The 23,174-nt window shown below is 51.7% G+C and overlaps 1 protein-coding gene across 5 annotated transcripts in view; it reads left to right on the forward strand.

The window, feature by feature from the left end:
- Nucleotides 1-1,760: 1,760 nt before the first annotated feature.
- ARAP3 (ArfGAP with RhoGAP domain, ankyrin repeat and PH domain 3) overlaps nucleotides 1,761-23,174 on the forward strand; it is a 28,848-nt gene continuing 7,434 nt past the window's right edge. For 2 of the 5 annotated variants that reach the window (XM_050794872.1, XM_050794874.1), the window contains exons 1-21: nucleotides 1,761-1,825; nucleotides 3,482-4,022; nucleotides 4,166-4,227; nucleotides 4,332-4,443; nucleotides 9,604-9,807; nucleotides 9,942-10,011; nucleotides 10,262-10,382; nucleotides 10,470-10,654; nucleotides 10,737-10,843; nucleotides 11,094-11,293; nucleotides 11,399-11,484; nucleotides 11,627-11,809; nucleotides 11,980-12,115; nucleotides 12,752-12,868; nucleotides 13,316-13,463; nucleotides 13,573-13,675; nucleotides 16,634-16,853; nucleotides 18,205-18,268; nucleotides 18,497-18,660; nucleotides 21,738-21,950; nucleotides 22,204-22,309. In XM_050794872.1, the coding sequence (XP_050650829.1) occupies nucleotides 3,499-4,022; nucleotides 4,166-4,227; nucleotides 4,332-4,443; nucleotides 9,604-9,807; nucleotides 9,942-10,011; nucleotides 10,262-10,382; nucleotides 10,470-10,654; nucleotides 10,737-10,843; nucleotides 11,094-11,293; nucleotides 11,399-11,484; nucleotides 11,627-11,809; nucleotides 11,980-12,115; nucleotides 12,752-12,868; nucleotides 13,316-13,463; nucleotides 13,573-13,675; nucleotides 16,634-16,853; nucleotides 18,205-18,268; nucleotides 18,497-18,660; nucleotides 21,738-21,950; nucleotides 22,204-22,309 (3,125 nt within the window). In that variant the 5' untranslated portion in view covers nucleotides 1,761-1,825; nucleotides 3,482-3,498. Of the gene's footprint in view, nucleotides 1,826-2,062; nucleotides 4,023-4,165; nucleotides 4,228-4,331; nucleotides 4,444-9,603; nucleotides 9,808-9,941; nucleotides 10,012-10,261; nucleotides 10,383-10,469; nucleotides 10,655-10,736; nucleotides 10,844-11,093; nucleotides 11,294-11,398; nucleotides 11,485-11,626; nucleotides 11,810-11,979; nucleotides 12,116-12,751; nucleotides 12,869-13,315; nucleotides 13,464-13,572; nucleotides 13,676-16,633; nucleotides 16,854-18,204; nucleotides 18,269-18,496; nucleotides 18,661-21,737; nucleotides 21,951-22,203; nucleotides 22,310-23,174 lie in introns of those variants that run through there. The other 3 variants (XM_050794876.1, XM_050794873.1, XM_050794875.1) reach the window with 3 other exon arrangements.

The following is a 23,174-nucleotide window of genomic DNA, read 5'->3' on the forward strand; positions in this document are numbered from 1 at the left end:
AGGAAGAAAGGTTGAGAGGAGCATCCTAGAACACCAGTCAAAGGAAAGTTCAGCAAAGCCACTGGGAAATTCTTGAACCAAAGTCAGCTGTCAGAGGACTCCCCTATCTCCCGGGAATGAGTCTACCTTAGGATCTCTGCTGAGCTCTGTCACTGGCTGGGAGCAGCCCAGTGGGAAGCTGGCCTTAGATTTCAAACAGAAGCAGCTGGGGTCACTGGTTAATTTCACTCCTCACAGTGTAAGGTCTGTGAGGAGCATTCTCACTGCCACCATAGTTGCCCATTCAGATAAAAGGACGGGGTGCAGGGGTCCTGTCCCGGGCAGTAGGCCAGCATGGTAGTTATAGATGTAGACTTGCAGAGTTGGCTATTTTCTAACTGCAGGGTCTTGAGCAAGTTATTTAATGCTCCCTTTCTCCTTATATGTAGAATAGAGGTGATAAAATTTCTTATTTATAGGGATATTTGTGAGGATTAATTAAAGTTTGTAAAGCAATGTTTACATAGAGCCTGGAGCACGGTCAGCTCTCAATAATTGGTAGCCCTTATTATAGCCACTGCAATTATTAATTATTACTATCATTCTCTTTCTCAAAGGGAAGGTCAGGAAAGTGGGGCTCCAGGAGGCTGAAGATGACAGTCCCTCCCCTAGCTGGGGCAGCTGGAAGAGGTGGGAACCGCTTCCTCCCACTCTCCTGAGGCAGGGGTCTTCCCCTAGCTACTGACAGTTCCTGTGTCTGCTGACTCACAGCCAACTTCCTCTCATACAAACAGGAAAACACAGCCGGCCAGCGCCCCCCCCAACACACACAGACACACACACACACACACACACACACACACACACACACACACACACACACACAGCCAAACACTGGCCCTGCTCAGAGAGGGAACTGCCTCCGCCCCTGGGAGACAGGCTCCAGGACTGGGGTTCCGGCAAGACTAGGGAAGGACACTAGGGAAGGAGAGAGGAGCCATTCCTCCTCAGGTGTCCTCGGCATCCCCCTGAAATTTTAGGGTGGGAGAGTGGGGAAAAGGGGTGGCTTCTCCCACGAATGAAACAGCTGCTTGCTTGGTCACTGCGCTTGCAGGGCGTCAGCCTGTCCCAAAAAGGCAGCCCCAAACCTTGGTTTGGATGTAGGGATGCTGCCTTGCGGACCTTCATCCCTCGGAGGAACCTAGGCCAGGCCCTTAGGAATGGAAGTGGGGAGAAACAGACGGGGACCCCTCTGCTGGGCCTCTGCGCTTGTTGCCCAGGCCAAGTCTCTGGGCAGCTTGTAAGGTTGTGGCTCCCCATGAATTCTGGATGTCCAGCTTCTGTCCCCCCACTAAACTGGTTGCCAGGGTCCAGCACCCTGCTGGGCGTAGGAGAGGTGCCCTGAGGGCTTATGGTTCGACCTTTCCTCCTCACTTTTGGCAGGACTGGAGGGCACGGGTGCAGCAGAGAGGATGCAAAACCTTCCCTGGCACTCTCCCTTTCTCAGTTTCTACCTCCGTCCCAATCTCCGTCCCGGTCTCTGCCTCTTTGTCCCTCTCCCTGAGGTTGTCTTGGTCCCAACGTGTTCTGGTCCTTTCTCGGCCTGCGAGAGGGCACACTGGGGGCAGACTCGGAGATAAGCGCGGCGGTTGGGCAAGGAGCCCAAACCCTTTGGAGGCCTGCGCTTGCACAAGGAGTGGCCGGGGCCCCGCGGAGGGAACCGGCCGGGCGGGGCGGGGCTGGGCCCGTCGAGGGAGGGCAGAGGGGAGGCGGGGCCGGCGCGGCGGGACCCGGAGCCTCGGACGCGCGGCGGGCACCCGCGAGCGGACGGCGGCCGCGTAGTGAGGTGAGGACCCCCGCGCCCCCCGGGTCCCTGCTTCCCAGACTCCTCCCCATCACCTTCTCGAGGGCCTTCGTGGGCTCCCAGGGTCCCCTCGGCGCCGGCGGCCCTCCCCCTCCCCGCCACAACCCGCCCCTCCCTCCTGCTGCCCGGCCTCTGCCCCATCATCCCTCCTCGCCCCCTCCCTCGTCGCAGCCTGCGCTGCCTGCCACTGCCCGCCCCGCCCCCGCCGCTCCTGTTCCGCGAGTACCTCGGCTCCCAGTCCCGTGCTCTCGAGCCCGGCCTGAGTCACCGGGAAACCAGGTCCTGAGTCAGGGCCCGAGGGTCAGCACGCGGGCCCTGGCTTGGGAATGAGGCCCAGCTGGAGAGAGGCAGAAGGAGGCCCGCACTGATGCTGGGACGGAGAGGGCGTCCTGGTCACCGACAGAGCATAAGAGCAACAAGGAGAGAGCCTAGGCCGAGGAGGAAGACAGAAACCCAGGCTCAGAGGCAGACAGAGACACAGATACAACTCAAGATCTGGTTAGAATTGGAGACTGAGTCAGGAACAAGCTTAATGACAGAGAGCAAAACGGTGGGACAAGGAGAGGGACAAAGAAGGATTGAGAGGTTGAGATGGAGTGGGGCAGGGACAGGGACAAGGCAGAGATAAAACTCAGGGGCCACAGAATTAGAGACAGGTCTATGAAATAGACTGGGGTCAGGGTCAGGCTGGCAGAAGGGGGACAGAGCAGAGACCTGAGCCCAAGGGAATGGGCAGGGAAAAGCAAGCTCAGAAAAGGAAGGCTTGGAGAAAGCAGAGGTGAGGGGTTGGCATTTCACACTGCTGAACCGCTACAGGGCATGTGCACACACATGTGAACAGCATGTGAACATGCTGCCAGTGGGTACCTCTGGAGTACCCCTGACCTCTGGTCCCTCATCTCTCTGGCCTGGTTCTCCGCCCGCATCCTTATTCTTCAATTAGCCTCCACCCAGGGCCGGGATCCCACACATTAGGACTGGTTAGGGCTCTCAGGGCAGCCTGACCAAGGCAGGCAGGATGTGGAGGCGGCCAGGGCTGGAGGGACAGGAAGGAAGTCTGAGCAGAGACAATAGGTGGAAGGGGAGGAGGGACTGGGAACAACCAGGATTAGGATGGCAGGCCTGTATACCTCGGCTCTGGAAACAAGAGGGAGCGGGGTCTGCACCTCCTTCCTCCTACCTAGGCTGCCCCTCTCCCCACCTTAGTCTACAGCTGATCTGGCCACATCATTGGCCCCTCTTCTGCATCTCCCAATCCCACTCTGCCCCACAGCATTCTAGTATCTTGTCCCATGCTTATTCAGTTGGATGTGCAGTCAGGCAGGGGCAGAGCTTTGACCCAGACCCAGGGTGGGCAGGAGCTGAGGGGTCAACTCTAGCACTGACTTGCTGTGAACCTGGGGCAAGCCCCTTCCCCTCTCTGGGCCTCAGTTTCCTTAACTTCAAATGAAGTCCCTTCCCTAAGTAGAGAGCCATTGCTGTTGTTCTGGGATGGATCTGCTTCCAGATCGCAGGCCTGTCAGCATCTTTCTTTGGAGGAAGATTGAAGGCTGGTGCTCACTGTCCAGGCCTCAGACCTTGGGGCAGGGAGGGGGATTCTCAGCCTGAGCCCTCCCTTCACCCTGCCCCTCCCCCCAGCAATGGCCTGAGCCCCCATGGCTGCCCCTCAGGACCTGGACATCGCTGTGTGGCTGGCCACGGTGCACCTGGAGCAGTATGCAGACACGTTCCGACGGCGTGGCCTGGCTACAGCAGGTGCAGCCCGGGGCCTGGGCCACGAGGAGCTGAAGCAGTTGGGCATCAGCGCCACAGGGCACCGGAAACGCATTCTGCGCCTGCTGCAGACAGGCACCGAAGAGGGCTCCCTGGATCCCAAATCAGATAGTGCCATGGAACCATCCTCCAGCCCAGCTCCCCAAACCCAGCCCCCTAAACCCGTGCCGAAGCCCAGGACCGTGTTTGGTGGACTCAGTGGCCCTGCCATCACTCAGAGACCTGGGCTGAGCCCAGTCCTCGGGGAACCAGGAGTGTCCAGGAGCCCAGAGCCCAGCCCAAGGCCGCCTCCTCTCCCCACTTCCTCCACTGAGCAGTCTTCAGCCCTAAATACTGTGGAGATGATGCCTAATTCCATCTACTTCGGCCTGGACCTAAGAGGCAGGGCACAGGCAGCTCAGGAAAAGTGAGTGGGGTTGGCTCCCTAGGGACTGATGCTGGGGGGCGTGGGGAGGAGAGCATGAATTGGACAGAGGCGGAGGCGGGGAGCAGGGCATGAAGGCTTGTTCCTCCTCTCTGCCTAAGTAACCAATAGACCTTTCCCTTCAGGGCCCCAGACAGCTCCCAAACCACTGCCCCCACCCCTGCCCTCAGGCCCACAGCAGGCACAGGTAACTGGATTATCATGGGTTGGGGGAGAGGGATAGTGCCCTCAGGACCTCATACACTCCCAGCAATCTCCTCTTCCCTGTGCGTTCCCCTCTCCTCCTGCCAGTGCACATAATGGATCCTGGTTGTCTGTACTATGGTGTCCAACCTGTGGGGACTCCAGGGGCCCCCGACAGAAGAGAGGGCAGAAGTGTTTGTCAGGACAGGGCTGAACACAGGTGAGTACTAAACAGGGAAGTGGTGGGAGGGAGGAGCAGGTGAGTCGGTGGTGGCCGTGTATCCAGTTATTCAACAAACGTGCATTGAGTATTCACCAGCCAGGTACTCAAGATACAAGATGAGTATCACAGACCCAGTGGCACCCTCAGGCAACTTGTGACTCAGTGGGACAGACTGGGAATAAAACAAGTAGACAAACGAATGGTCGTATAATGGAAAATTGGGAGAGGTGCTTTTCTTTCTTTCTTTTCTTTTCTTTTTTCTTTTGAGATGGAGTCTTGCTCTGTTGCCCAGATTGGAGTGCAATGGCACAATCGGCTCACTGCAACCTCCGCCTCCTGGGTTTAAACAATTATCCTGTCTCAGGCTCCTGAGTAGCTGGGATTACAGGTGCATGCCACCACGCCCGGCTAATTTTTGTATTTTTAGTAGAGATGGAGTTTCACCATGTTGGCCAGGCTGGTCTCGAACTCCTGACCTTAGATGATCCTCCCGCCTTGGCCTCCCAAAGTGCTGGCATTACAGGCGTGAGCCACCATGCCCAACTAGGAGAAGTGCTTTTCGTTTTTTCATTCAACAAATATTTATTGAACAACTATCTTATACGAGATGTAGATGCTTGGGATAGATTAGTGTACACAGAAATCCCTGCCCTTGTGGGGAGGTAGTCCATTAACAATAAACATAATACATTAAATATTATAGAATGTTTAAAAGGTATTAAGTGCCATGGAAAAAATAGAGCAGGGTAAGAGGGCTGGGAGGTTGGCTGGGGGCACTGCAATTTTTCATTTACAGTTAGCAGAGTGTTAAGAAGATGGCATTTGATCAAAAACTTGAAGGAAAGGAGGTGAAGGAGTTAGCCATGAAGATAACTGGGGGAAGAGTGCCCTAGGTAGGGCGAGTGACTGGAACAGAGACCTCAAGGCGGGTGTATGCCCAAGGGGATCCAGGAGCAGTGAGGAGGCCAGGGCATCTTGGCTGGGGCAGGTGGGCCATGGTGGGAGGAATGGCAGGAGATGAAGTCAGAGAGGTGAAAGAGGCTAGATAAGGGCCGGACACAGTGGCTCATGCCTGTAATCCCAGCACTTTGGGAGGCCAAGGTGGGCGGATCACCTGAGGTCAGGAGTTCGAGAGCAGCCTAGCCAACATGGTAAACCTCGTCTCTACTAAAAATACAAAAAAATAGCCAGGTGTGATGGTGGGCACTTGTAGTCCCAGCTACTCAGGAGGCTGAGGCAGGAGAATGGTGGGAACCCGGGAGGTGGAGCATGCAGTGAGCCAAGGTCATGCCACTGCACTCCAGCCTGGGCAACAGAGTGAGACTCTGTCTCAAAAAAAAAAAAAAAAAAAAGGAAAAATAGCTGGGAGTGGTGGCGCATACCTGTAGTCCCAGCTACTAGAGAGGCTGAAGCAGGAGAATCACCTGAACCAGGGAGGTGGAGGTTGCAGTAAATCAAGATCATGCCACTGCCCTCCAGCCTAGGCAACAGAGTGAGACCCTGTTTTTTTTTGTTTTTTTTTTTTTAAAAACCAACAAAACAAAAACAAGAGGCCAGATAAGGCAGGAGCTTGTAGGGACTTTGGCTTTTACTCTAAGTGAAATGGGAAGCCATTGAGGGGTTTTGACTTTATAAAGGGATCTCCCTGGTTGCTGTGTTGGGAGTGGTCTGTAGGGGGCAAAAGGAGAGGCAGAGAGACCAGTGGGGAGGTTTTTGTAGTAATGTAGGTGAGAGACCTCAGAGTACAGTGATAGTAGCGGAGATGATGACAAGTGGCTTTATTTTGAAGGCAAACTGTCAGATTAACTTGGGGTGTGAGAAAAAAAGAGCAGTCAAGAATGACCTTGAGGGCTTCCGTCTGAGCTGGTGCTGACCAGTATGGTAGCCATTAGCCACACGTGACTACTGGGCCTATGAAATGTGGCTAGTCTCCATTGAGATGCACAATAAATGTAAAACACCTGCTAGATTTCAAAGACTTAATATGAGAAAAAGCAATACTGGATGAATATAATAAATATAAACATAAATTATGTTTATATTTTATGTTGATTACAGAATTTTTATGTAGTAAAAATAGTCATTTTCATGTTGATTACATACTAAAATGTTAATGTTTAGGATATATTGGGTTAAATAAAATATATTATTAAAATTAATTTCACCTGTTTCTTTTAATTTTTTTAAACATGGCTACTGAAAAGTTTAAAATTACATATTTGGTTCGCATTGACTTCTGCTGGATAGCACTGTCCTGAGCACCTGAAAGTTCCTGGAGCCGCCACGGTCTGAGATGGGAAAGACTGTGCTAAGGCAGGTGGGAGGTGAGGGTAGATCAGGAGTGCAGTTCTGGAAGTGTTGAATTTGAGGTGTAAGTTATACCTCCAAGAAGAGGTGAAAAATAGACCACCAGGTAGACAAGTCTAGAGTCTGGGGAGAGGTCAGAGCTAGAGACCTAAACTTGGGAGTTGTCAGCGCTTAGATGGGTGCATAGAGCTGTGAGTGAGTGCAGATAGAGAAGAGGACCAAGATCAAAGCCCTCATGCACTCCCATATCTAGAGGTTTGGGAGAAGAGGAAGAATCTACAAAATGGACAGAAGAGAAATAGACAGCAAATAAAAGGCCAGGAGAATATGATGTCATAGGAGCAAAGTGAAGAAAATGGAGGAGAAGAAGGGAGAGGCCAACTGTGTCCAACGCTTTCTGAGGGGTCTGCTACTGTGTATGATGGGACTTAGAACTGACCCTTGGAATTGGAGGTCACTGGGGATCTTGTCAAGTACAGTCTCAGAGTGATGGGGTGAAAGCCCGGTCAGAGTGGGTTTTAAGAGAGAATAGAAAAGTATAGACAGTGTCTTTTGAGGAATTTTTCCGCAAAGAAGAGCAGAGAGTTGGAATGATTGTTGCTAGAGGAAGTAGAGTCAAGAAAAGAGTTTTTGTGTTGTTGTTTTTGAGACGGAGTCTTGCTCTGTGGCCCAGGTTGGAGTGCAGTGGCATGATCTCGGCTCACCGCAACCTCTGCCTTCTGGGTTCAAGTGATTCTCCTGCCTCAGCCTCCTGAGTAGCTGGGACTACAGGCATGTGCCACCACGCCCAGCTAATTTTTGTACTTTTAGTAGAGACAGGGTTTTTCACCATGTTGGCCAGGATGGTCTCGATCTCTTGACCTCGTGATCCGCCTGCCTCGGCCTCCCAAAGTGCTGGGATTACAGGCGTGAGCCACCGTACCCGTCCAAGAAGAGTTTTTACTGGATGCAATGTTATGTAGGTTTGTAGGTGAATAGGAATGATCTGGTAGGGAGGGACAGTTACGTACGGGAGAGGAGAGTGAGGGATGTCTAGAGTGATTGTGTGGGTGAGAGCAATAGGCTTAAGTGCACAGAGGAGGGTCTGGCTTTAGACACGGGTGTTTATTATAGTCACAGGAGGAAGGCAGAATATGTGCGTGAAGTTGGGTAAACATGGCACTGGGAGTCTGTGGGGGTTCTTATCTGATTACTTCAATTTCTCAGTGAAGTAGGAAACAGGCTGCAGGAGCGGTTCTCAGCGTTAGCTGGGGAACTTTTAAAACTACAAGTGCCTGGGCCCTCTCCCAGAGGTTCACATTTAAGTGTCTGGTGTGGAGCCCATGTACTGATATTTTTTAATGTTTCCCAAGTTATTTTGTGCTGTTGAGGTTGAGAACCCCTGGAAAGTGATAGAGAATAATTGAGGAATCTACTCAGATTAGTTAAGGGAGGCCTCTCTGAGAAGATGACATAAGCAGAGACCTGAAGGATGAGAAAAAAGCAGCCCAGGGAAGCATGGAAGGAGGCAAGTTCTAGGTAGAGGGAAGAGTGTGTGCAAAGGCTCTGAAACACGGAGGAGAATGTGGCTGTAAGCAAGGGCCAGGGCAACACAGGATGCAGTCAGGGGAGTGTCTATGGGCCTTAGTGTACAAGTTCTTGCAGCCCATTGGAATTTGGGTTTAACCAAAGTGCAAATGGGACATTATTAAAGGCTTCCTGCAAGGGAGTAAAATGGTCCCATCTGCATTTGTAAAAGAGCACTTTGGTGCCTGTGGGAGAATGAGTGTGGGAGGGAGGGCAAGAATGAAAGCAGGTGACCAGTTAGGGAATTTGTATCACCCTGGTGAGAGTTGATAGGAACTTGGTGCTTGGTCCAGGGAGAGTTCAAGAACGTTTTGGAGAAAGAGTCAAGACATATTGATTAGCCATGGGCAACCATGACAGGCAGCCATCTACACAGCCCTTCCCCGTCTTTTCCATCCGAGTCATATTAATGGCACAGAAGATGGACTGAAATTTTCCCAATAAAAATTCCAAGTATGCTCAGGAAAGCAGCTCCATGCCAATCTTAAGGGTTTTGAACCTCCCTATTCCCCTGTTTGAAAAGCAGATCCAGACTGGGCACAGTGGCTCACGCCTGTAACCCCAACAATTTGGGAGGCCAAGGTGGGAGGATCACTTGAGCCCAGGAGTTTGAGACCAGCCTGGGCAACATGGCGAGACCTCATCTCTACTAAAAATACAAATTAAAAAATTAGCCAGGTGTGGTGGCCAGCACATGCCTGTAGTCCCAGCTACTCAGGGTGGGAGGATCCCTTGAGCCCAGAAGTTCAAGGCTGCAGTGAGCCATGATTGCACCACTGTGCTCAGCCTAGGCAGCAGAGAGAGAGAGACACCCTGTCTCAAAAGAGGCTGGGCGTGGTAGCTCACGCCTGTAATCCCAACATTTTGGGAGGCCAAGGCGGGTGAATCACCTGATGTCAGGAATTTTCGACCAGCCTGACCAACATCGAGAAACCCCATCTCTACTAAAAATACAAAATTAGCCGGGCGTGGTAGCGTATTCTTGTAATCCCAGCTACTCAGGAGGCTGAGGCAGGAGAATCGCTTGAACCCCAGAGGCGGAGGTTGCGGTGAGCCGAGATCGCACCGTTGCACTCCAGCCTCAGCAACAGGAGCGAAGCTCCATCTCAAAAAAAAAAAAAAAAAAAAAAAAAAAAGAAAGAAAGAAAAAAAGAAAAGAAAAGCAGATCCAGCACCTGCTAGGCATTCTATTCTTAGGTGATGTGAGTAGGATGGAGAAGGTACAAAGAGGGTGTCCAGGGTACTTGTCTAATGTGTGTCCCTCCCTGTCTTGGCCCCCATAAGGCTCAGCAGGCAGGATCTGGAGGCACGGGAGGATGCTGGCTATGCCAGCCTTGAGCTACCTGGAGACTCCACTCTCTTATCACCCACCCTGGAAACAGAGGAGACCAGTGATGACCTCATTTCACCCTATGCCAGCTTTTCCTTCACGGCAGACCGCCCCACGCCCCTGCTCAGTGGCTGGCTAGACAAGCTCTCCCCTCAGGGGTGGGTGCTGGGAGGGGAAGGGAGGGAGAAGAGAGAAGCTGGGAGGTGGTTGCACGGGAAAGTGCCCCCAGACCCTATGATCCCCCTAACCCCATGCAACCTCAAACAGTGATCTTGGCTTCTTCCTTCCTCAGAAACTATGTCTTCCAGAGACGCTTTGTGCAGTTCAACGGGAGGAGTCTGATGTACTTTGGCAGTGACAAGGTGGGGGGCTAGGAGATGTGACATGGAGATGAGGGAGAGGGAGGGCTGAGAGGGGCTCAGAATTGGAAGGAGGGAAGTCCATGGTGTATGTGGGGGGGCAGTGACTGCATGACTGATGTCAGCATTTAAAGTAGCTGGCTTAGCAGCTGTACCCACTGCTTGTGGATTGAATGCCAATCTCATAAAATCAGGGGTTGGCACACATGGTTCAGTTCCTGTCCTCGTGGGTCATTGAGCTCTCTCTCTGCAGGACCCCTTCCCTAAGGGTGTGATACCTTTGACTGCCATTGAGATGACCCGCAGCAGCAAGGACAACAAGTTCCAGGTCATCACCGGCCAGAGGGTGTTCGTGTTCCGCACAGAGAGTGAGGGTGAGGGCCACAGCTCCCTGAGTCAGGGCAGGAGGGAGGGAGGCTGTGTGTGCAATAGCCACTGACCTGCTTCTCCATCCCCACCAGCTCAGCGGGACACGTGGTGCTCCACACTGCAGTCCTGTCTGAAGGAGCAGCGCCTCCTGGGCCACCCCAGGCCCCCCCAGCCACCCCGACCCCTCCGCACGGGCATGCTGGAGCTGCGTGGACACAAGGCCAAGGTGTTTGCTGCCTTGAGCCCTGGAGAGCTGGCACTGTACAAGAGTGAGCAGGTGAGGAGAGCCGGGTGAGGGCTGAGGGGCCTGAACTAGTCTCTTCTGGCACCTCACGATGCCCACCCCCTGACCCCACCAGGCCTTCTCTCTGGGCATCGGGATCTGCTTCATCGAACTGCAGGGCTGCAGCGTTCGGGAGACCAAGAGTCGAAGCTTCGACCTGCTCACACCCCATCGCTGCTTCAGGTGGGGCCTGGGCCAGTGGGAGGCAAGGCTGGGGGACTTTTGGGGGAGGCACAAGGGTGCAGAGGACTGGAGGCCTCCTCAGTAGGACGTCAGAGGGTGTGCACGGATGGTAGTCCAGTGAGCTGGGTCAAGATGTCAGAAGGGTCTGGGCTGCCCCAGGTGTGGCCTGTGGTGGCTCCTGCAGCAAAGGCTAGGGGGATGGGACATGGTGGGTAGGTCCATGCCCATGGACTGACTGTCAACCCCTCAGCTTCACAGCCGAGTCTGGGGGTGCTCGGCAGAGCTGGGCGGCTGCTCTGCAGGAAGCAGTAACCGAGACCCTGTCTGACTACGAGGTGGCTGAGAAGATCTGGTCTAATCGGGCCAACCGGCATTGTGCAGACTGTGGGTCCTCCCGCCCAGACTGGGCCGCTGTCAATTTGGGGGTGGTCATCTGCAAGCAGTGTGCAGGTGAGGACTGGCCTCAAGCCTATGTGGGGAACAGGAGGTCTGGGACTAGAGGGCTCAGGGTACCCATGCACCGTGCCCCTCACACCCTCACACACCCTCAAACAGGTCAGCACCGGGCCCTGGGTTCCGGGATCTCCAAGGTGCAGAGCCTGAAGCTGGACACGAGTGTCTGGAGTAATGAGATAGTGCAGGTGAGGGGCAGAAGAGGGAGAAAGAGGGAGGGGTAGAAGGGAGCATCCAGAAGCAGGCCTTGGGCCAGCCTGGGGACAGGAATGGAACATCTGAGGACTCTTGAGTTCCTGTCACCTGCCTTTGCCCCTTGTCATCCCACAGTTGTTCATTGTCCTGGGAAATGATCGTGCCAACCGCTTCTGGGCAGGGACCCTACCCCCAGGTGAGGGACTGCATCCAGATGCGACCCCTGGCCTCCGGGGTGAGTTCATCTCCCGAAAGTACCGGCTGGGTCTCTTCCGGAAGCCCCACCCTCAGTACCCAGATCATAGCCAGCTTCTCCAGGTAGGCGGGACAGAGCAGGGCTGATCTGGGGTGGAGGAGGGGTCAGGAAACACTCTCTGGGGTTGGAATGCCTAGACTTGGGTGGTGGGGACTGTTTTGGGTGATCATACGACTGTCCCCAAAGCTCTGTTTGGGATTTGGGGCTGACAGAGGCCCTTCCCTCCCTGCAGGCACTGTGTGCAGCTGTGGCAGGACCCAACCTGCTGAAGAACATGACCCAGCTCCTCTGTGTTGAGGCCTTCGAGGGCGAGGAGCCCTGGTCTCCACCAGCCCTTGATGGCAGCTGCCCTGGCCTCGTGCCCCCAGGTCATCCCCCAAGTGCCTCCTCTCTGCCCCACAGGAATTCTCAGACCCAACCTATGATTCACTTCTTCCAAGGGGCCCCAATTAGCTGATCACAGTGGCCCAGCCTGGGCAGTTTCCCAAATCCTCAGATCCTCCAGGGCCTATCTCCTGATGTCATGCGATAGCTGATGATGGTCATGGCTGGGGAGGGTCTGGGTGTTCCAGGTGCTAGTGCTGGTCCACCCCAGACAGGGCCAATCCATAGGTCAGGGCTAGTCTCCCCGGAGACAGTCTGATCTCTCAAAGAAGTGATCAGCTTCGTTACACTCATCTCCATTGGTCAGGCCAGTGGGGCTGAGACCCTTACAGGATGGCACATGCCCTGAGGTGCCTACCCAGAGCTAACAGCCTGGTTGGCTGGCTGGTGGGGAGAGGCAGTGGGCAGGGGCTGGGCCAGAGGCCTCCCCGTCTCGTTACCCCCTGCCTCTCTGTTTTGCAATCTGGGTAGTGAGGGATCCAGCTCCACTGGGCTCTACTTGGCTGTGCTGCCAGTGGAGTCAGGTCCCACTGTCTTTCTCCATTTCATCCCTTCCCCAGAGGGGGTCAGGTGATCCCATTGCACTTGGTTGACCTTACTACTTCCCGTTCCCCTTGCAGACCCCTCCCCTGGTGTGTACAATGAGGTGGTGGTGCCTGCTACTTACAGCGGCTTCCTGTACTGTGGTCCTGTCACCAACAAAGCTGGACCCTCACCCCCTCGCAGGGGCCGGGATGGTGAGGGGGAGCCAAGGGATGGGATGATACAGGGACAGAAAGTGGATGGGTGTGAGTGTACTGCAGAGGGACAAAGAGGTGAGGGCTGGGATGGGAAAGTGGGGCCATGCCTGGGAATAGGTTGGGGTCCTGGGGATGAGAGAGAGACCATGCCAGGTGGCAGCATTGAGTGATAGTTAAGAGCATCTGTTCTGAAGTCAGACTGTCTGGGTCGAATCCCAGCTCTGCTACTTCCTACCTATGTGTCTTGGGCGAGCTACTGAAACTGACCCTCAGTTTCCCCATCTGCCAAACAGGACTGAGTATAACACCTCATAGGGTTATTGTGAAGATTTCATGGGATCATATATGGGCAAAGGGCTTGACACAGAATAAATATCTGGTAAATGGGAACTATGACAGTGGGGGCAGAGGTCTGCTACCCCTGACTATCTCCCTTCTCCTTAGCTCCCCCCCGCCTATGGTGTGTGCTGGGAGCAGCTCTGGAAATGTTTGCATCAGAAAACAGCCCTGAACCCCTCAGCCTCATACAGCCCCAGGATATTGTATGTCTGGGTGTGAGCCCCCCACCCACTGACCCAGGTGACCTTGACAGGTAATAGCCCTCCTGTGCTCACTGAGCTTCCCCTTTTCTCTTCCCAACCTCCAGCCTGACAGCCCCCTCATTGGTCCGATTCTCCTCCCTGACCTCATCTTCTCTCCAGGTTCCCCTTTTCCTTTGAGCTCATCCTCACTGGGGGGAGGATCCAGCATTTTGGCACAGATGGAGCTGACAGTCTGGAGGCCTGGACTAGTGCTGTGGGCAAGGTGAGACAGGAGAGCGCCCTCTGCAGCAACTCGTGCTTTCCTTGTCCCCATGTGCTCCCATCTTCTCTCTCATTTCTACAGCCACTTCTTCCACTAACAGCTAAGGGTGACTGAGCACATATTCTGTGCCAGGCCCTGTGTTAAGCACTGCCCACTCGATATCTCATTTAATTTTCACAACCACCCTCAGAGGTAAGGTTTTACGTATAAGAAAACTAAGTTTTAGAGTTTACGAATTCACTTGGTCAGGGTCACAGAGCTAGGAGGCAGCAGCGCACAGGACTAAAATTCAGGCCTCTGTCTGCAAAGCTCATGGCCCAAACCTCGCTGTGCCAATGCCTCCTCCCACGAAGAAGCTGGCTCTGATTCCCACTACCTACCCTCTGCTCCAGTTTTCCAGCAAGCCCAGAGGCAAAGCTACCTTCATATTTCCCAGCTTGTCCATTCTTAGATAAGCCAGTATCTCCCTCCTGTATGCCATTGCCAGAACTGAAAGTTCAGGCCCTGGAGTCAGACATCCTGGGATTGGAGTCTCACAACTCTTAGCCTTGTGAGCTTTTCCACATCTGTAGAGTGGGCGTAAAAGACGCACCCCCTAGGGTTGAGGATTAAATGACATGTGAGGCCCACACACAGCAAGCCCTCAGTATGTGGGCGTTGAAATAATAATGATGGTAGTGATGATGACAATGATGACGACAATCTCTCCCATCCTAAGACAGCTTTTCCCTAAGATCTGTTCCATCTTCAACTTTTCACCCTGGTGCCTTCCTTTCCCTCCTGACAATGCGTCAGAAAGTCGTGAGCAGCCTGCAGTTCCCCTTTGACCCCTTGCAGCTGCCCTCCTCTGCCCATGCCCTTCTGAACTGCTACCCAGCAGGTCACCAGTGCCTTCTCATTTCCAAGGGCTAAGGCTGCCTCCCAGCCTCACCAGGTCATCTCTGCAGCATCTGGCACTCCTGTATGGGAAATGCTCCACTGCTCTGGCTTTTGACCACCTTCTCCCAGGCCTCCTACAACTCCTCACATTAACACATTGTCTCTATATCTTTTCAAGGCTCTGTCGTGGCCCTCCCAACCAGGTTTAAGTCTCCTCTCATTATTATCTACATTTCCAAAAAGCTATCCTTTAAGGCAGTGCTACCCGGAGGGTGCTGTGAAGACTGTCACACCACACTAGCCCCTGGACTATGTGTTATGGTCCATGACAGGATAAGCACAGAACTTGAGAGTAAGCATTTAGAATATTTTATAGCAATTTGACATAGTAATTTTATGTGTTGAATCTAATTATTTTAAAAAAAGGGCTTGGGCCAGGCGTGGTGGCTCACACTTGCAAATCCCAGCACTTTGGGAGGCTGAGGCGGGAGGATTGCTTGAGCCCAGGAGTTTGAGAGGAGCCTGGGACCCCGTCTCTACAAAAAATAAAAGAATTAGCTAAGCATGATGGTGCTCACCTGTAGTCCCAGCTACTGGGGAGGCTGAGTTGGGAGGATTGCTTGAGCCCTGGAAGTTGAGCCTACAGTGAGCTGTGATCATGCCACTGCCCTTCAGCCTAGGTAAGTGAGGCCCGTCTAAAAAAAAAAAGCGGGTCGGGTTGTATTCTTCGTTTTTTCATCCAGATTTTCTAGCAATTCACTTGTATTATTATTATTATTATTATTATTTTCTTTTTGAGATGGAGTTTCGCTCTTGTCTCCCAGGCTGGAGTGCAGTGACGAGATCTCGGCTCACTGCAACCTCCGCCTCCCGGGTTCAAGCAATTCTCATGCCTCAGCCTCCTGAGTAGCTGGGACTATAGGTGCACATGACCATGCCCAGCTAATTTTTGTATTTTTGGTAGAGATGGGGTTTCACCATGTTGGTCAGGCTGGTCTCGAACTCCTGACCTCAGGTGATCCGCCTGCCTCGGCCTCCGAAAGTGCTGGGATTACAGGCTTGAGCCACCGCGCCTGGCCACTTTTATTATTTTTAATGAAAATACAGTATTGGCCGGGCGTGGTGGCTCATGCCTGTAATCCCAACACTTTGGGAGGCTGAGGCAGGCAGATCACCTGAGGTCAGGAGTTTGAACCCGGGAGGTGGAGGTTGCAGTGAGCCGAGATCATGCCACTCCACCCTGGGAGAGAGGAGCGAAACTCCATTTCAATGAAAAAAAAAAAAGAAAAAAAAAAAAAAAAGAAAGTACGGTATTGGTTAGTGACAGCTTGGGACTTTAAGAAAGAAAAAGGAAAAAAAGCTCTGATCCTTTACTGCAATTTACTGCAGGTAGTTTGAGAAGCACTGCTTTGCAGTCGACCTCAAACATCCTTTCCTCTATAAAGCTTCTCCCCAGCCCCCTAGGGTGGTGGGATTTCCCAGGGCATCATGAGTCTTCAGGTGTAGCATTTTTGGCTATAAAGAATGAGTATGCCTTTTTGGCTTGGCGCAGTGGCTCGTGTCTGTAATCCCAGCGCTTTGGGAGGCCAAGGTGGGCGTTTGAGACCAGCCTGAGCAACATGGCAAAACCCTATCTTTACAAAAAAAGTAAAATAGCCAGGTGTGATGGCATGCTCCTGTAGTCCCAGCTACTCAGGAGGTTGAGGTGGGAAGATCACCTGAGCTGGGGGAGGTTGAGGCTGCAGTGAGCCATGATCACAGCACTGCACAAGAATGAGTATTCTTTCTTACACCCACACCTCAATTAAGGGCTCAAGGCTGCCACACAGTGGTCTTCTTTATGTTGGGGAGAGCAAACTGAATTGAATTGAATTTCTTTCCTGTCTTTCTCCATCCATCTCATCTCTCCTCCTTGGCTGTCTCCTTTGTTCTCTCCAATCCCTTTCCATTCCTGTTTTTCTTCTGCTTTCTCTTTGTGTTTTTCTCTGCTTTTCCCTACCCCGGTCACTCTCATTTCTCTCCCCTGTTCCTTGTCTCTTCCCCCATCCCCCTTTCTCCTGTCCTCCCCTGCCTCTACAGTGGTTCTCCCCGCTGAGCTGCCACCAGCTGCTGGGTCCTGGGTTGCTGCGGCTGGGCCGCCTATGGCTGCGGTCCCCCTCCCATACAGCCCCGGCCCCTGGTGTCTGGCTGTCAGGGTTCGGCCTCCTTCGTGGTGACCACCTCTTCCTGTGCTCAGCGCCGGGCCCCGGCCCCCCAGCCCCTGAGGACATGGTGCATCTGCGGAGGCTACAGGAGATCAGTAAGCAGGGAGGTTTGGGGGGACAGGGATGAAGGGTGGCCATGGGGGTGCATAGGAGCAGACCTTTATTATTTGGGGTTTCTTACGGGAAACAGCAGAACATGGTGCCTTCAGGTACAAGCTCTGAAGGGAAACTGCCCAGCTTTTTTTTTTTTTTTTGAGACGGAGTTTCACTCTTGTTGCCCAGGCTGGAGTGCAATGGCGCAATCTCAGCTCACAGCAACCTCCGCTTCCTCAGCTCAAGCGATTCTCCTGCCTCAGCCTCCCAAGTAGCTAGGATTACAGGCATGCACCACCATGCCTGGCTAATTTTGTATTTTTTTAGTAGAGACAGGGTTTCTCCATGTTGGTCAGGCTGGTCTCCAACTCCTGACCTCAGGTGATCCGCCCGCCTCGGCCTCCCAAAGTGCTGGGATTACAGGCGTGAGCCACCACGCCCGGCAACTGCCCAGCTTTACACCCCACCTTCATCACTTCCTAGCTGTATATCCCTGGACAAGTTATTTAACCTCTCTGTGCCTTAGTTTCCTCATCTTTAAAATGGGTACAATAATAACATCTTCCTCAGAGGGTTGTAGTGAGGTTCAAATAGGGTAATGCATCTAAAACATGTATCACAGAGCCTGACAAGCATTTTTTAAGTGCTCAATAAATTTATTACTATTATTGTTATTATTTTTTTTTTTTTTGGAGACAGAGTCACGCCCTATCCCCCAGGCTGGAGTGCAAGGGCATGATCTCAACTCCTCAACTCACTGCAACCTCCACCTCCCAGGTTCAAGTGATTCTCATGCCTCAGCCTCCCAAGTAGCTGGGATTACAGACACCTGCCACCACGCCCAGCTAATTTTTGTATTTTTAGTAGAGACGGGGTTTCACCATGTTGGCCAGGCTGGTCTCGAACTCCTGACCTCAGGTGATCTACCCACCTTGGCCTCCCAAAGTGCTGAGATTACAGGAGTGAGCCACCTCGCCCAGCCTATAAATGTTATTAATTGGAGTCACTTGCTGGTTGGGTCCTGGGAGAGGGGACTGGGTACCCTCGCTGCTTTCCTTTCTCCTAAAAGAGGAACAATGTAAGATAATATTTTAGGACTTTGGAAACAAGAGACCTGGGTTTGTGCTTAGTCTTGTCATTTTATAGCAAGTGATCTGGGGCAAGTTACTTAAACTTTCTGAGCTTAATGTGTCACCTATAAAATGGGAATAATAGTACATAACTCATAGGATTCAACTGAACGTTTTTGGTAATGCTCCTAGCCTGGCATCTATGCAAGTTAAGCATTTAATAAATAATAGTCTCTATAATGAAGATGATAATCATGAAAATGTCCACTGATTCTCCTCCCAGGTGTGGTTTCTGCAGCTGACACCCCAGACAAGAAAGAGTATTTGGTCCTGGTGGAGACAGGAAGGTAAATTGCCCTTGCCCTTGACCTGGGGCTCCCCTTCCTGGAGCCAAACCCACACTCTGCAACCTGGCCTGCTGGGCTATTGCCCACTTCCTCGAAGTTTCTTCCCTTGCTCCAAGATGATTTGGGTTGGATGTTGCTGCCCTCTGCTGGTGGCTCTGGGAAGTCTGGTCCCCATGCATCTGGGCCTGTCAGAGGAGCTGGCTCTGATTCAGGCCTCTCCGGTCTCAGGACCCTGTATCTGCAAGGAGAGGGCCGACTGGACTTCACGGCATGGAACACAGCCATTGGCGGCGCGGCTGGTGGGGGCGGCACAGGGCTGCAGGAGCAGCAGATGAGCCGGGGTGACATCCCCATCATCGTGGATGCCTGCATCAGTTTCGTTACCCAGCATGGTGAGTAGGCACTGGCTGATACTGAGCCAGTGGGGGTGGGGGGTGGGGGGATGAGGGGGTGGATAACGTGAGCACAGCCAGGGTGGAACATGAGCACAGCCTGGAAGAGCTTTGCCTCTAGAAACTGCAACTGGACCCCAGCTGGTCATATGACTCTTGGCAGGCTGCTTTGCTTTTCTGAACCTCAATTCCATCATCTGTAAAATGGGGCCAACGGTCCTCATTTTCCAGGATAATTGTGACAGTGAGACAATGCTTGTCAAGCCTTGAGTGCAGGGCCTGGCATGTAATAAATGTTCAGAAGTGTCGTCAGAGTGTGGAGTAGGGGAGGAGCACTGAAAATGTGACTGAGGACACAGAGCCATGGCAAACAGTGAGCAGCTGTGGGGTGAGAGCTGAGCTGTGCAGCACATTCCCAGAAGTTTTAAGCAGAATTATTCTGTGTGAGAGGTTTTCCAGGCTTAAATGGTCAGCTGTGCAAATGGCCCCCATAATTCTTTGTGAGTTTTTGTTTGTTTGTTTGAGATGAAGTCTTGCTCTGTCGCCCAAGCTGGAGTGCAGTGGTGCGATCTCGGCTCACTGCAACGTCCGCCTTTTGGGTTCAAGCAATTCTCCTGCCTCAGCCTCTCAAGTAGTTGGGATTACAGGCGTGCCCCACCACACCTGATAATTTTTATGTTTTTAGTAGAGATGGGTTTCACCATGTTGGCCAGGCTGGTCTCAAACTCCTGACCTCAGGTGATCCACCCACCTCGGCCTCCCAAAGTGCTGGAATTACAGGTGTGAGCCACCGCACCTGGCCCTTTGTTTTTTATCCAGTCTAAATAAGGACCAAAAAGAATCTTTTTCTCCTGTGAACCCTCTTTAGAAGGCTGGACTCTTAAGAAGGAAAATTCACAGAAAACTAAGGTGGGCAGTACAGTCATCACTCAATATCCGCAGAGGATTGGTTCCAGGACCCCCGTGGATACCAAAATCCATGGATGCTCCCTCACATAAAATGGCATAGTATTTATTTGCATATAACCTAGGCACATCTTCCTGTATACTTTAAATCATCCCTAGATCATTTATAATACGTAATACAATGCAAGTGCTGTGGAAATAGTTGTTATGCTGTATTGTTTTTATTTGTATTTTGTTGTTGTTATATTGTTATCTCGGGGTTTTTGCCAAATATTTTTGATGTTGGTTGAATCTGCAGTTGTGGAGCCCATGGATACAGAGGGCTGACTGTAAGGAAAAAAACAGCACCTCCACAAACCTACAAATAATTGTTACTAGTCATGGGAAATGGATAGTCAGTGGCTAATAACATTTTCCATGCCTTGGCAGTGGCCTTGTTCAGTGACCTCCCCCACTCGCTACATCCTTATCCTCTTCTCAACCTCTCTCGTGTTCAAAGGAGGAAATAAATCAGAGGCTCAGTGAGAAAGCCCTGAAGAAAGAATATGGGGCTGGACATGGTGGTTCAAGCCTGTAATCCCAGCACTTTGGGAAGCCAAGGCAGGTGGATCACCTGAGGTCAGGAGTTCGAGACCAGCCAGGCCAACATGGTGAAACCCCGTTTCTATTAAAATACAAAAATTAGCTGGCCATGGTGGCAGATGCCTGTAATCCCAGCTACCCGGGAGGCTGAGGCAGGAGAATCGCTGTGAGCTGAGGTTGCAGTGAGCTGAGATGGCACCACTTTACTCCACCCTGGGCAAAAGAGCAAAACTCCATCTCAAAAAAAAAAGAAAGAATCTGGGTGTTCATCCCCTCGCCTCCAAGGTTCCTGTACCACCACTGTTTAGTCAGCATACATTGGTTGAGCTGCTACCATGTGTCAGACAGTGGGGATATGGCAGTAAGCAGGGAGGGTCCTAGGAAGCTTATTTATTACCCATCTCTTGGGTAATAAATAAGAAAACAAATATAGTCTGTTCTTGTTATTTGTGGTAGTTATGTTCTAAGCCACTGCAAACATTTTTTTTTTTTTTTTTTGAGACGGAGTCTCGCTCTGTCGCCCAGGCTGGAGTGCAGTGGCCGGATCTCAGCTCACTGCAAGCTCCACCTCCTGGGTTTACGCCATTCTCCTGCCTCAGCCTCCCGAGTAGCTGGGACTATAGGTGCCCGCCACCTCGCCCGGCTAGTTTTTTGTATTTTTTAGTAGAGACGGGGTTTCACCGTGTTAGCCAGGATGGTCTCGATCTCCTGACCTCGTGATCCACCCGCCTCGGCCTCCCAAAGTGCTGGGATTACAGGCTTGAGCCACGGCGCCCGGCCCCAAACATTTAATTAGTGAATACTAAATCACTGCCCCAGGGGAAATACAGGGTTAACTTCCTGCTAGCCTGTGGTTACAATAACATTTTAGTCAACTGATCAATATGTATCCTTGTTGTATGTATTTTTCTGTGTAAAGAGACCTTATTTTATATATTTTGTTTGATTTGTTAACACTGAACCCAAGGCCAACAGCACTGTAACTCATGCCTGAAGGAAGCTAATCTAACACATGTATTTTCTCTGTAAGGCATGTCACAGCTTTCTCACACGTAGAAACACTAGACAGCATTTCAGCACTATACTTGGGCCATCTTAAACAGTGAAATCACCAACAGAAAGCACAAAAATATGGCTCTAAATATACCACTAAAAGGATACACTTGTTGAGAGTAAGAACATGCACATTGGGGAGGGGACTTAAATTTTTCTTCACTTTGTTCATAAATGATGATGAAAATGCCAAAAGTATTGATTTTGGGGTTACAAATAAATTTTAGCAAGTAGGAGAATGTGCAGATATGGAATCCACAGATAATGAGGATGGACTATAAAGTGATTTCAGAGAGTGCTTTTTAAAAATAAAAGTGGTTAGGAAATACAGTGTCATGGGGGTTGTTACATGTGACAGTGAGGTCAGAGAAGGACTTTCTGAGACCTGAGAATGAAGACCATGGAGGCATAGAGCTCCTCCTCTCTGAATCCATGCCCCCATCAGCCACATACCACATAGGGAGGCCATGGATGGGCCATGGTGGGTGGTGGTAGCCTTTGCACCATGTTGAGCAGAGATGGCTGGCTCTCCTTAGGGCTCCGGCTGGAAGGTGTATACCGGAAAGGGGGCGCTCGTGCCCGCAGCCTGAAACTCCTGGCTGAGTTCCGTCGAGATGCCCGGTCGGTGAAGCTCCGACCAGGGGAGCATTTTGTGGAGGATGTCACTGACACACTCAAACGCTTCTTTCGTGAGCTCGATGACCCTGTGACCTCTGCACGGTTGCTGCCTCGCTGGAGGGAGGCTGCTGGTACTCCTAAGATCCCTGAGAACCAAGGCCCAACCAGGATCTCTGCCTTCCCCCACCAGAATCCATGGTTTGGCAGCCCTCCTCCCCATCACTTCCCACCCTGGGGGATCATCTGGAGACTTGGCTCAGGGGGAGGTGGGAAGGGGGCAGAGACACATCCATCCTGCGTTTGTGTCTAAAAATCCCTCCCTCCATACCAGCTGCCACTCTTTCTTCCTGTGTCCTCCCCAACCCTCCTCCATTCCATCCCCAGAGCTGCCCCAGAAGAATCAGCGCCTGCAGAAATATAAAGATGTGATTGGCTGCCTGCCGCGGGTCAACCGCCGCACACTGGCCACCCTCATTGGGCATCTCTATCGGTCAGTATAGCCAGACCCTCTGCAGGACCCTTCCTCACCTCAGTCTGACCCTGCACTTTCATTCATTCATTCATTCATTCATTCATTCATTCCACAAACAGTTGTTAAGTGAAGGTATCATAGCATCAAGGTTCAGAGAATGGATTTGGGGGATCAGGCAGACCTAGGCTTTAATCTGGTGCCATCATTGTAGCTGTGTGACTTTGGGTAAATTACTTGTACCTCAATTTCTTCATTTCTAAAAGGAAGTAATGGATGATGTAATGAATCATATCCACCTCATAGGTTATGAGAGAGTTAAATGAAGGCTGGGCGCATGGTGTCTCACGCCTGTAATCGCAATACTTTGGGAAACTGAGGTGGGCGGATCACCTGAGGCCAGGAGTTCAAGACCAGCCTGGCCAACATAGTGAAACCCAGCCTCTACTAAAAATACAAAAATTAGCCCTGCGTGGTGGTGCATACCTGTAATCCCAGCTACTCAGGAAGCTGAGGCACGAGAATCACTTGAGCCCGGGAGGTGGAGGTTGCAGTGAGCCAAGATTGTACCACTTCACTCCAGCCTGGGTGACAGAGACCCTGTCTCAAAAAAAAAAAAAAAAAAAAAAAAAAAAAAAAAAAGAGAGAGTCAAAATTCATTAAATTCTTAGTACAGTACATGCCAGTACATCTGGCATGTCATAAGCCTTCAGAAATGGTTAGCAATCAATATTATTTTGTTTTATTATGTGATGTCAGGGAAAGCATTAGATATAAGAAACACAAAAACGAATAAGATGCACATCTACCTTTACCAATCTGTTAGGAAGACAGGTCTTTGAGCAATTCTGGGGAGAAACCCTTTCTGTATTGCACTGATTACACT

The sequence above is a fragment of the Macaca thibetana genome, chromosome 6, assembly GCF_024542745.1.
Source record: "Macaca thibetana thibetana isolate TM-01 chromosome 6, ASM2454274v1, whole genome shotgun sequence".
Lineage (NCBI taxonomy): Eukaryota > Metazoa > Chordata > Mammalia > Primates > Cercopithecidae > Macaca > Macaca thibetana.